Source organism: Phalacrocorax carbo, chromosome Z (assembly GCF_963921805.1).
Source record: "Phalacrocorax carbo chromosome Z, bPhaCar2.1, whole genome shotgun sequence".
NCBI lineage: Eukaryota > Metazoa > Chordata > Aves > Suliformes > Phalacrocoracidae > Phalacrocorax > Phalacrocorax carbo.
This window is the reverse complement of record NC_087548.1, coordinates 77446251-77458103: the sequence shown is the minus strand read 5'-3', so window position 1 is coordinate 77458103 and position 11853 is coordinate 77446251. Positions and strand designations below refer to the sequence as shown.

Here is an 11853-nt window from a genome sequence, read left to right as displayed (position 1 = left end):
GACTTCTTTCCCACGAAATTTGCTTGCTGGTGTTTCACATCACTTTATACTTTTGACCTTTACAGCATCCTGTGGCAGCATGTTCAGGATTATGTGTTACCTAGTAAAGTACCTCCTTTGCTATATGGTGGATTTGTTTTGAGCTTCTGAAGCTGCATACAAGAACCATCAACTAATTGTTTCCTACTCACTTTGTCCATGCTGCTTTTAATTTCAGACATTGCTCATCTTTTGCAAGTGAAAATATCCTACTCCTTCCCCAAAATGGAGGACACGCTATACCTTTTGGTTACTGCAACTTGAGTCCTTCGTTGATCAAATGAAGTCTCATTTACTATTGTCCATTCTTTATGAATCAAGGCTGATTGACATGCTGTGCACCTGGTAAATGTTCAGATCCTCCATATACAAATAATAATGATCTGGTCTGGTCATTAGCTTTACTAATTTGTTTTAAAAACTCTTCAACAGTTTAGAATCAGAATTTGTTATCACTTGAGACAGCACTTCAGAGCTGTGTTTTAAGACTCCAGCTGAGGAATCTCTCCAAAACCTTCCATGGCAAACTTATACCACTTCTTTGGACTTCTATTGTCAAGTGCAGTGAGTTCAACACCATGAATATGATCTATTGTAAAAAGCCAATCCCCCTCTCAGTTCAATATCAGCTCACATTAGAAACAATATGTACATTTTGCTGCACACTACAATGTAGTGTTCTAGGGCATTACACAACTTCTGGTTAGTCTAATCCAACAAGCGAACTATAGGAAGCCACTTAAAAAACCCCACAAACTTCTACTGTAAGCATGTTGCTAATGACAAGTTTCAGAACTATGGCTGAGGTTACTTTCACAAAAGTAGTTAATCAAAGGCTGTGTAAAAAAAAAACAAACCACCAAGAATACAGCCAGATAATCCCCCTTGTTTTGGAGAATTTTATGCTATACTGTTCTTAAAGTTCACATACACCCAAAACCAAACAGCATTTCCTCTGAAGTACAGTCTACAGAATATTTCAATCCAAGGACTTCACAGCCACCCTCCCACCTTCCCCCCCAACCCCTGACCCTCCCCCTAAAAAAATAAAATATTGGCTCAGATTCCAAAAGCTGTGAAGCAAAAGTCGTAATACAGTATGTAAGGTATCAATAGCAAGCAAAGGTATTTCAAGAGGTAATTCATGCACCTACACACACTTCTTGATTCATACCATATGCATCTCTGGCAAGTCAAAGTTTACTGGACTTAAGTCCTGTGACAACCTCTTTGATCCAGATGAAAGTCTTGCTGTATCTGCCACTTCGCCATTTGGTAAAATACCATCTGCAAACCAAACTCTCCTCTGTTCTTTGGGACACAGCCCTAGGACAGGTTAAGAAAACAACACTGACTTCATATTATTGTAGTGTTCTAATAGCTGAAAGGGATAAGAATTAAGCCCCTTCTCCCCACAAATATATAGAGAATCTGTTTACTGGAACCAAGCACAGGTAGGCAGTTTGACATCAGCCAGTCTCTAGTCAGGCAAATAAATGAAAAAAATCTCACGCTTGCAGAGGAAGCTGGCATGTTGTATTTAAATCTATCAATCCCCATGTAAGGAAGGCTACTTTCTCAATCATCCCTCTGTAGTATGATAAGAATGAAGTGCATACCACAACTAAAAGATTAAATACAGTCTAGTTAGCTTATCACTTTGCTTAAAAAATTTTCATTGAAGAAGGTCAGATGTTTAATAGAAGTGGAACAAATACACTACTTGCCATTAGTCATTTGTATTTACACAGAGAATGAACCCCTAATGCTCCCTAGCAACTTTTCCCTAAACCACTATGTATTGTTTTTCACTGTAAGACCAGCAGTTGCAACGCAACAGCCAGAGATCTATTAAGCTATATAAAAATAATGAAAGTAGTATCTACGCACACAAAAAATTACAATATAAACCGAGAACACAATAAAAAAGTAACATCCATATTTCATAAATGGAGACTTAAGACAGACTTGATCAAGCTCATACATGACATCAAAACTGGGGACTAAAAGTAGCCTTCCAATTTCCCAATTTCCATTCCCACAAAAAATACCACTATATCAAGTATGTATCTACGATGTGATAAACTTTCCAAAGAGATCCTGAAAGCGTTAGATATAATAGACTATATTTACCATACCTTCATTACCAGGTTGTTTAAGTACTGAGATAGGTAACAATGCAGAAGGTGAAGGAGAGCTAGCACTGCAGGCTATATGGGCTTCCTCTGAAGGCAGAACAGCAGAAGAATACTCCGAGAAGACACTGGAACTGGGGACAGGACCAGTTGGACTCATCATCCTTTCAAATGCCTGTGCTATAAAAATGTAGTTAGTTTTTAAGATCTCACAATTAATTAAATTTAATCTGCAGTGCAGTATTATAGGCGTGTTTGTTTTTTTTTAGAGCAGTGCACAATTTCTGAGCTAGTTATGAAAAATGAACACGCAGGCTATCGTACAGAAGAAAATTTAGATTTCTTGATATTCTACCTGCACATTTGCCTAATTTGCTCCTAACAGAAACAGACCTCTTGTACATCTTGCTACTGCTGCAGTGACTACATTGAACCATATGAACCCTGCACCTTGGTGCAAATACATATATCACATTTATCAAGTCAAATTCCATTCAGGTGGCATATTAAAAATCTGGTATGTTTTCAACTTATTATTTAAGTATTAATAATGAAGACCTCATTTTTTTCTCCTGGTGTTTCCATAGGCATCCATGCTTGGCCTTCAGTTAAAAAAAGGTTACCTTGTGATTCAATTACTGTAGTACTGTTACATGACTTGTAAAAACATCAGGACAGAAAGCTACATAAAATGGGCACATGTTTGTGAGAATAAGCATCAGTATAGCCTTTAAACACATAGAAGGCTACTGTGAAGGGTGGATCACTTTTGCTAGACTCCTGCCACAGATGGCCCAACAGCATAACTCAATATTTAGTCCTAGAGAGTTCACATCTACCTTTTATTTAAAAAAAAAAGGAATCAGCTGGCTACTCTAAGTTTAAAATAAGAACTGAAATCCAGCGAAGAGGTACAATTATCCTCTTCCTCCTTATCTCAAAAAATAGGAAAACATACACTAATTAAAGTAATGAAGCTCCCCCAAAAGAACAAAGGTTAAAGAGATGCTAGCTGTACCTGTTCTTCTTTAGTTATTACTGCAATTACTCAAAACAACCTTTTTACCTTTATTAATATCATCATAACAGCCAGTACAGACTCTTGCTTCCTTCTCCATGTATTGTAGTTTGCATTTTCGTTTGCAACAGCCACCACAAAATACCTGAACCAGAATAAGATTGAATTAAATATTATAGACAAAATTCCAGTATTTCATTAATTAAGTCCCCATTATTATTTATTCCTTTTACTAAAACAGACTGAATTATATAAAGCATGTATACATATTTTTGGAAGTAAGGAAAGAGAGAGGGAGTTTCAGCATCTTAGAATACATTTCTGTTTGGGGAGAAGTGAAAGTACTAGACTAAAAAGGCTTTTACTGCATCCAGCTCTGAGGACCCCAGAACAAGACAGACATGGACCTGTTGGAGCAGGTCCAGAGGAGGCCCACAAAAGTGATGAGAGGGCTGAAGAACCTCTCCTATGGAGGAAAGCTGAGGGAGTTGGGGTTGTTCAGCCTGGAGAAGAGAAGGCTGCGGGGAGACCTTATTGTGGCCTTTCAATACTTAAAGGGGGCTTAAAGACAAATGAAGAGAGACTTTCTACTGAGGCCTGTAGTGAGAGGACAAGGGACAAAGTTTTAAGCTGAAAAGAGGGTAGATTTGAGTTGGATCTAATGAAGACATTTTTTACAGTGGGGACAGTGAGACACAGGAACAGATTGCCCAGAGAAGTTGTGGATGTCCCCATCATTGGAAGTGTTCAAGGTCAGGTAGGTCTGGGCTCTAAGCAACGTGACAAAGGGAAAGATGTCCTTGCCCATGGCAGGAAGGTCACACTGGATGATTTTTAAAGGTCCTTTCCAACCCAAACCATTCTGTGATGCTATGATTAAGAATCTCAAAGCTCTACAGTTTGGGCCAAACTACAAAGTCCACCAAATCTGCTTTTGATCAGGGCTTCTTCCTATCCTATTCCCCAGAACTGCACCACAACCTATCCATACCATAAGCTTTTGAAATTTGTCAAGTATTTCTGTGGGACCAAAGCAATTCTTAAATATCTACAAAATCAGCCTTCCACACATGGCCAGGAATGCCCACATTACACAACTAAGCACTCAGCTCATGCCAATACTCTCTCAGATTCAGCTCCGAAAGAGAGCAGCACCTAAAATTTGTTGCTGTGAGCAGATCCAGTCACATAAGGCCAGGTGCCCACAAACTAGCCAAAACTGGATTTTTAAAAGATTTTTTTAAGATCATAGCTGGAAGCAGCTGGCGTACAATTGCACAGCAATTAGAGAACTCCTCCAAGAAATACGACTTGTTTGATTCTAAACCCTCTGCAGCATAACACTCAAGCCTGTATTTTAATCTACCATGAAGAAACCTTCAGGAAAAAAAAAAACAAAAAACAAAACAAAAACCACAATACACACACACAAAGAGCAGCAACAAGGAGGACACAGTGATATTATACTGAAATTCTTATCTGGAATGATGAAAATACTTCCAGGTTTAACCACCTATTCCCAGATTTGCTCCCTACTTCCGTTAATTCTGTAACTATTTTACATTAAACAGTGACAGGAACAAGACTGAACCCCAGAATTGGGTCAGATTTGCTTTACTGCTTTAGTATTATCTCTGAAGAGAACTGCTGCCATCTCCCGTTGTCACCGAAATCAGGAATGAACGATCGCCTGTGCATCCGGCACCGCAAATAAAGAATGCCTGCCTTTTAACACTACATTGGTGTTACGAGGTTCACTCCCGATTTCGGTGACACCATTAGGGTTCAGGTAATGATTAAAACAATCTAGTCTCATACCAGCGAAGAGCTATTCCTCATCCACTGATCTTGCAGCACCATGTGCTGCACCAAGTCTCTCCATAACAAGCACTATCAGTCTGTCACAAAACTCCAAGCTGCCCCTTCTCCCTCATGGACAACTATCTAAGCCAGAGCTCATGCTTCCCAAGCAATTTACTATTGCTGGCTGAGGAACTATGTTGGCAAAGTAGGCTCCCCAACTCAGAAAGAATTCTTTGCCTTCATGTTACTACCTCCCTTCAGCAAAGTACTTTAACAGCTCACTGAAGGCTGCTTTGAAAGAATAGAATGTGCTTTTCTACTCCAGCAGGATATATATCCTGTCTATTTTTAAGCAGAGATGGGGAAAAGTGTGTGTCTCTAGTCTGGACTACACCTGCATAATCCCATTCAAAGAATTACATCTCTAGTAAAGCTGTTTTCTGCAAGAGTTTCCATAAATATCCGGTGCTTTTCTCACTTTTCCCTTATGTTTTTTCAAGGGTAAGAAAAGTCACTGTAAAAACAGTAATACTTGATCAGTGCAATACAAGCTCAAAAAAGAAACTGTTCCAATTGCTTCTGCATTAGTGTCACAGGTAATTTACCTCAACTGAAAATGCACATGCTCACTAAAGATGTTAAGAATGTAACTGGTGAAGACTAATTGCTAATCAGTTACAATCCACCTTAGGGCTTCAAATGCTAAGCAGTACAATCCTGTGCAATTGGTATTCTCCTTTTACACTTGGTACTACTGGGACACACAACAGAGGAGGCAGCTTAATCCTGATGCACAGGAGTCAAGGGGTGAAGACAAACTAAGGGTAATGTAACAGGGGAAATGAGATTGAGATGAGGTCGCTGGGCAAAGATATTCTTACTGAGTATGAAGACAAAGGGTACCATAGCAGGAGACAAATGCCTAAATAAAAACACTGAGTTGATTGGCCTCACAAGCGCTACAGATGGGAGACAAAGCACAGACCACTAACCTCACACTTATCTCCAGCACAGAAGCCAAAATTCCTAAGAGTTGCCATTTTCATTGATAAAAACAGCTGTAGGACCACGTGAAAACTATATAACTGTCTTCCAGAATAGTCCACAGAGGACAATTGTGAACTCCTACCAGTTTTTCCTTATGTCCAAGTAGTTGAAAACACAATGACACACAACATCCCACAAACATTTTGTCTGTTTTTTTAAGACAAAGAAGTTACTATTAAAAAGACAAAAAGTCTTACAAGGCAAAAAGTTAAACTGTTGTGCATTCAGAATAGCTATGACAGAGTTACAACTGCCTAGCACTCCAGTATCCATAAATTTTAGATACTCTATTCTGCCTTCAGTCATTCTCCCCAGCAAACATGCACTGTGATGCTCCTTCTAATTACACTGTTGTTCTGCCAAAAACCCCCTGTTAACACATAAGATTAGCAACACTAAGAGCTGATGGCTGTAAAGAGGACAGTGTAGTAAAGGATGCTTTTATCCCCATCTCTGGACAAGGTGCAAGAAATTTCACAGTGAACGTAAACAGGAATTTGAAGTCAGTCTTATGACTAAAATGAAACCCACTCTGAAGAACGGTGTTTTAAAGTCTTAGAAAACTTCAACAGGATATTCTGCCAAGTGATTCAGTTTGATGAGTTCTAGGTCATCACGATGAGTTTTTAATTTTCTTGGCACCCAAATTCAGACCTGCATTTTAGTTCACGCTTACTGCAGTTGAAGTAAATGGGTACTATGCTTTGAAAACACAGTGCTAGAAGAGGCAACCAGGGAAAACATTACGAAGCCTCTCCAGGTGCCTCTCAACACTGGGGATGCAAAAAGTTAGCAAGTACTGACATTAGTCTTTGCTATATCTCCTCATCCATACAGCTCACAGAGGAATGCTGAAAAATAACTTAATTAGTATTGTCAGTATTTCCATTTATGCACTAAGTACAGATGTAAGCCACTGTAGCTCACAAGGAAATTCTGGATTAAGAACTTTGACATTATTTACTCACTGCAGAAGACCACTAGCTGAAAAAAGTTCTACAGAATACTTGCTTAGTTGGTGAGTACCATTCACCCCACAAAAGCAGTGTTGTTCTCCCCTGAGAAGACTCCCTTGGGAAATTAAACATCTAAACACACAGCAGGACAGATTTAGACTATAAATCCTTTGCACTGGTACTGCTGTTACAGCTCCTGAGAGAATGCAATCCTTGCAGATTAATGGACAGTGCACTACTGCTAATATGATCACTTACCTGAATTCCGATCATCGTCTCAATTTTTTTAAGCTTAAATGCTTAAGCTTAATTTAAAAGCTGAGTAAAAAGCTGATTCACCATGACTACTATGAAGTAGTCCACTGTCTCATCTTCCTTTTTCTATGAAAACCAGATTAGTCTAGCCAGTAATAACATTCTCTGTACTTCCTTTTAATTATTTTCAAAAAAAGGCCATACGTTTAGTTAATATCAGTCTTTTCCAACAGTCTTTAAGTTTCTATGAAGGAAAAATACATTTTTTATAAAATAAAATACTTTGAACCTAGAAAAAGTCACTATTCTTTCCCTTCTGTATTTTGGTTGCCCTCAAATCAGAATTCATTTGCTTTCAGTAACACAGGAGCCCCCTCAATAACTTACCTTTCCACATGCACGACAGTGGTGTCGTCTTTTTGTGAACGTGAACTTGACTTGGCAGTTCATGCAGTTGGGTGCCTCTGAATCAGGAACCCACAACGGTTGTTTCCATGAGAGCGCTGCAGGTATTTTAAGTGATTCTACATTTTCAGATGTTGGATCTCCTCCAGCCTCAGAGCTGCCTTCCCCAGTGCGTGCAGGGTCAGAACTTTTACGAACAGTTACAGTGCTGCCTGAGAGGAGAGCTTCTGGGGTAACACAACTGGCTTCCTCGTTTTCTCTCTCCGGCACATCTGTTCTATTACGTTGCCTCTGACTGACAGCTCCTTGGGAAAGGTCAAGCAACTGCTTTGGCCTTGCACCTGCAGTACAAACATTAGAAACTAGTGCTTCACTACCACTCTCAGTCACGCCCTGCATACAAGACATACTCTTTTCTGTCACAGATTCCGATTCATTGGCAGCAAGAGACGCTTTAAAGTTACTATTAATCCTCATTATCTCCTCCAGTTTTGCTTGCGTATGTTCTTCAGTGACCTCTGTGAAATTCAGGTTGTTCACATTCGTTAAATTCCCTTCATCTGCATCAGCTTCCATTAAGTTACTATCATTGTCTGAACACTTCAACACATTGGACTGAAGACTTTGTCCGTACAGGAAATCATCAAGCTCAGCATCGCTTATTAGAGTATCACTTTTAATAACATTCTCCTCATCAGTAAAGTCAGCCATAACACGGCTCATACTTTCATTGTAATAAGAGTCTACACCAACACCATATGGTTCAGCTTCATATTCTAGAAAAGCAGAAGCAAAAGCTTCGATTTGCTGAGAGTCACTGTCATCTGTTACATTCTCAGTATCATACTTCTCTCCATCTGTACTTTTTTCCACAAGACTTTTCTCAATTTTAGCTCTATATCCTTCCTGTTCATGCAAGTCAGTGTTTTTGCAGGATTCCTTACCAGAGAGATCAGTTTTAGACTTTCCCGCATGAACGGTTAAAATATCACTAATAACCTCCTCCATTTCATTTTGAGGTAGAGGATTAACTTTTTCTTCCATTACAACTAATGAACCACATACAGATACAGGAAGTGGAAGACACGACAGTGAGGTCTGGACACCCTCAACTGAAATACACGAAGTTGAAACACTGTGTAGTATTTCATTAGTATTAGGTTCTTCACTACCTACATGCTCTTCTGTGATTTTCTCTTCCAATTCCACTTCAGCTCCTGTCTGACATGAGGAACCTGGTAAAACAGAATTTCCAGGTAATATTGCCTGGCTTCTGTGCAACTGAGGCCTCTTTGGCACATCTGAAGTAAGGGATTCCACATCACTCTCATCTTTTGAGTCTACATTTTCTACGGCATTTCTTCCATACATCTCTCTGCTTACTGCAGAGCAGGCACTTTCATCTTGCAGTTCACAAGGCAATTTTTCATATGCTTTCTCATCTCTGGGACTGTCCACATTTGAATTCTGTGACATTACAGGGACACATGCAGTATTGAGGTAAGCCGTTTGTTCAAGCTGGTCAAATACTTCACTGAACTTTACAGATTCTGTCCTGTGTTGATCGTCACATGGATCTAAGATCTTTGCTGTAGCACAACCACCTGATTTTAAAGCTAAATGATTCCTCTCTTCTGTTTTAAGATGTACTGAATCATGTAGCATTGTGTCCCCACCACTCTGCCCTGTACTTGAAATGCCACTGCAACCAGCTGATAACACAGAACTAGGAACAGATAAGCAAGGTATGCCAAGACCAATCAAACCTTCACTGACCTGGAAGTCATCTGGCTGCAACTTTTGAGTATCTTCATGAGCAGCCACTGAATGAATTAAGTTACCTGTGTCACTAACAAGATCACACACCAGTATATTATACCCTTCTACGTTTGAAGGCTGACTTTCACGTAAGAAACCACTGTCCACTGTGGACAAAAGATCAGGTCCAGCCATGCTTTTCTCATTTTGTGATGAATAACTCAGAAGCACTTCACTTGATCCAATGTGGCCAGCCAGAGAGACTTCTTCTGAAGAAGTACAATCATCAGCATCCTTTTGCAGTTTTGGTGTTGGGTATACATGTTGTAAGCAATCCAGAACCGAAGAAAGCGAATGGTGTTTTGAGTCATATGGATTTTGAGGTGTTCTGTAGCAGTCATATTCATCTGTTTTAAGCAAAAAGATGAAAAGCAAAGTTTATAAAACTAATCTTTTTCCACAGTGCACTCCCTCTAAATCCCATCTATTCATCAATACAAGCTTTTATTTAGAGTATGTTACTTTCAAATTCCGTGGTAACAGCCATTTGGCAGATATTATTATGCTGGAGAACAAGGCAGCACAGGAACTAACCTGTATTCTGTTCAAATTCATCAAGCAGTTTGTCCAAGTCACAGACTGCAGCTTTAAAGTAACTGTCCATTCTAGTTACAGTTCTAGTGAAGTTTTAGCCTTCTTAAACCTAAAAAGAAAAATATAGCGTTTCATTCACAGCATTTTGCTGTTTACAAAGTCAAAGTTTTATTACTAGAAGGCAACTTCTATGAAATATTTTTTCTTTTTAAAAACATTTTCTTCTCTCTCCAAGTATACAAAATATAAGTACAAACAAGGCTGCAGATTGTCAGCCTCTATGCACTCTGAAAACGCTCTACAGTATAGTCAGTACACTATGCACAATACGCCCAAAATTCACCTTAAATCAGGAAATTGAGGCTGCCTTATTAAAAGCAAATGCATCTGAAAGCACATACTGTGGGCTTATGATGTCAGGAAGCCTAAAACCAGAAGGGATCCTAGGATCTTCTATTTTGACCCCCTATACATTTTATGCCACACAGTTCACAGGCAAAAAAAAACAAAATAGGCTGTCATTACACAATCAACCCAAGCTAACCATTTAAATAAATTATGCCTACATAATTCCAGATATTTAATGCTTTAAACTGCAGTAGGAAGTACAAAAAGTATCCTTCAGCTGGCAAAAGTGCCAGCAAGAAAAAAGCCTCCTGTATTGGGTTCAAACCTGATAACCAGTTTGACACTGAGCCCATGAACCTGGCCCTTAAAGAAACAGGTTCTCTCAGTTCCCAAGCTATCCAGCCAATCAACCTCAACTTACTTTCAGCTATGACCAAACGTTTCAGATAAGACAAAACACAAGCTAAAACCTAACATGTATCAGGACTGTAAAGCAGATAACCAGCTGAAGCACTGAAGTATGTATGACACAGCCATTTTGACACAGAGCTGCAATTGCATTTAAGCAGGTTGAGGTCAGTATGCCTCCCCCATGACAACTAATGAGCTGCGTTTAAATCCTCCTCTTAAACCATCCTCCAAAGTTGGGGGGGGGGGAAACCAACCAAAACCACACAGCATGGCAATTCAGCTCATCATGGCTATTCTACTCAAAACACAAAACCCATTAACTTTCTCTGAGACCCAAACAAAAATTTTTTTTTAAATCTCGTTTTGGAAACTTACCAACTCATCAAAAATCTATTTATTAATCACATTCCCTATTGCAAAACATCCCATTTCATTTGTTTAATGAAGATTTTCAGCCACTCAATGTTATGCCTTTTTGCTCACTCAAGTGCTTTCTAATTCCACGTCTTTTTCATGACTGAAAACCCACTGCGCAGTTACCTATAACATTCAATCAATATGTTATTTACACTTTCTGTAAGTGAAGAGAGTCAGATCCTTTTAGTCTAATGTCTGGAAACTGGACCTGCAGAGGTCTGTCTGGTTTTCCTTCCACTCTTATCAGTGCATTTACTCTCTGCACTGGCTGACTTCGCACCCTACCCCACTCAATGTACTTTGACCATGTCATTGATACCTGACACCAGCTTCAAAAGGAACATATGGTCCCCTCTAATTGGAGTAACATAGCTAAGTTTGAAATACTTGGAATACTTTGCAAATAAGATAGTCCTAGAGCTTGCTGTATGTGATTAGATAGAAGGGAGTCTGGAGACACTGTATCCTTGAGTAGAATAAATAAGGGAAATGTACTAGAACAAGCTAGTTTAGTATCAGTAAGAATTGTGCAACCAAGCCAAAAATGAACTGAGCATGCCCAGAGACTGAGTTCAACCAGCAGACACAGTGAGGAAGACTATCAACGACCACCACAGGACCCTGGAAGACCACCAATGAACACAAATGCGCATGCATTAAGGACATG

General features: G+C 39.3%; 1 protein-coding gene across 1 annotated transcript in view; it reads right to left on the bottom strand.

Annotated features, from left to right (window-relative positions):
* ZFYVE16 (zinc finger FYVE-type containing 16) overlaps positions 1-11853 on the bottom strand; it is a 28155-nt gene that overhangs the window by 10997 nt on the left and 5305 nt on the right. The window contains exons 2-6 of the mRNA XM_064439373.1: positions 10011-10119; positions 7641-9823; positions 3241-3337; positions 2178-2354; positions 1214-1365 (exon numbers count right to left, since the gene is read on the bottom strand). Of these exons, the coding sequence (XP_064295443.1) occupies positions 1214-1365; positions 2178-2354; positions 3241-3337; positions 7641-9823; positions 10011-10080 (2679 nt within the window). The 5' untranslated portion in view covers positions 10081-10119. The remainder of the gene's footprint in view (positions 1-1213; positions 1366-2177; positions 2355-3240; positions 3338-7640; positions 9824-10010; positions 10120-11853) is intronic.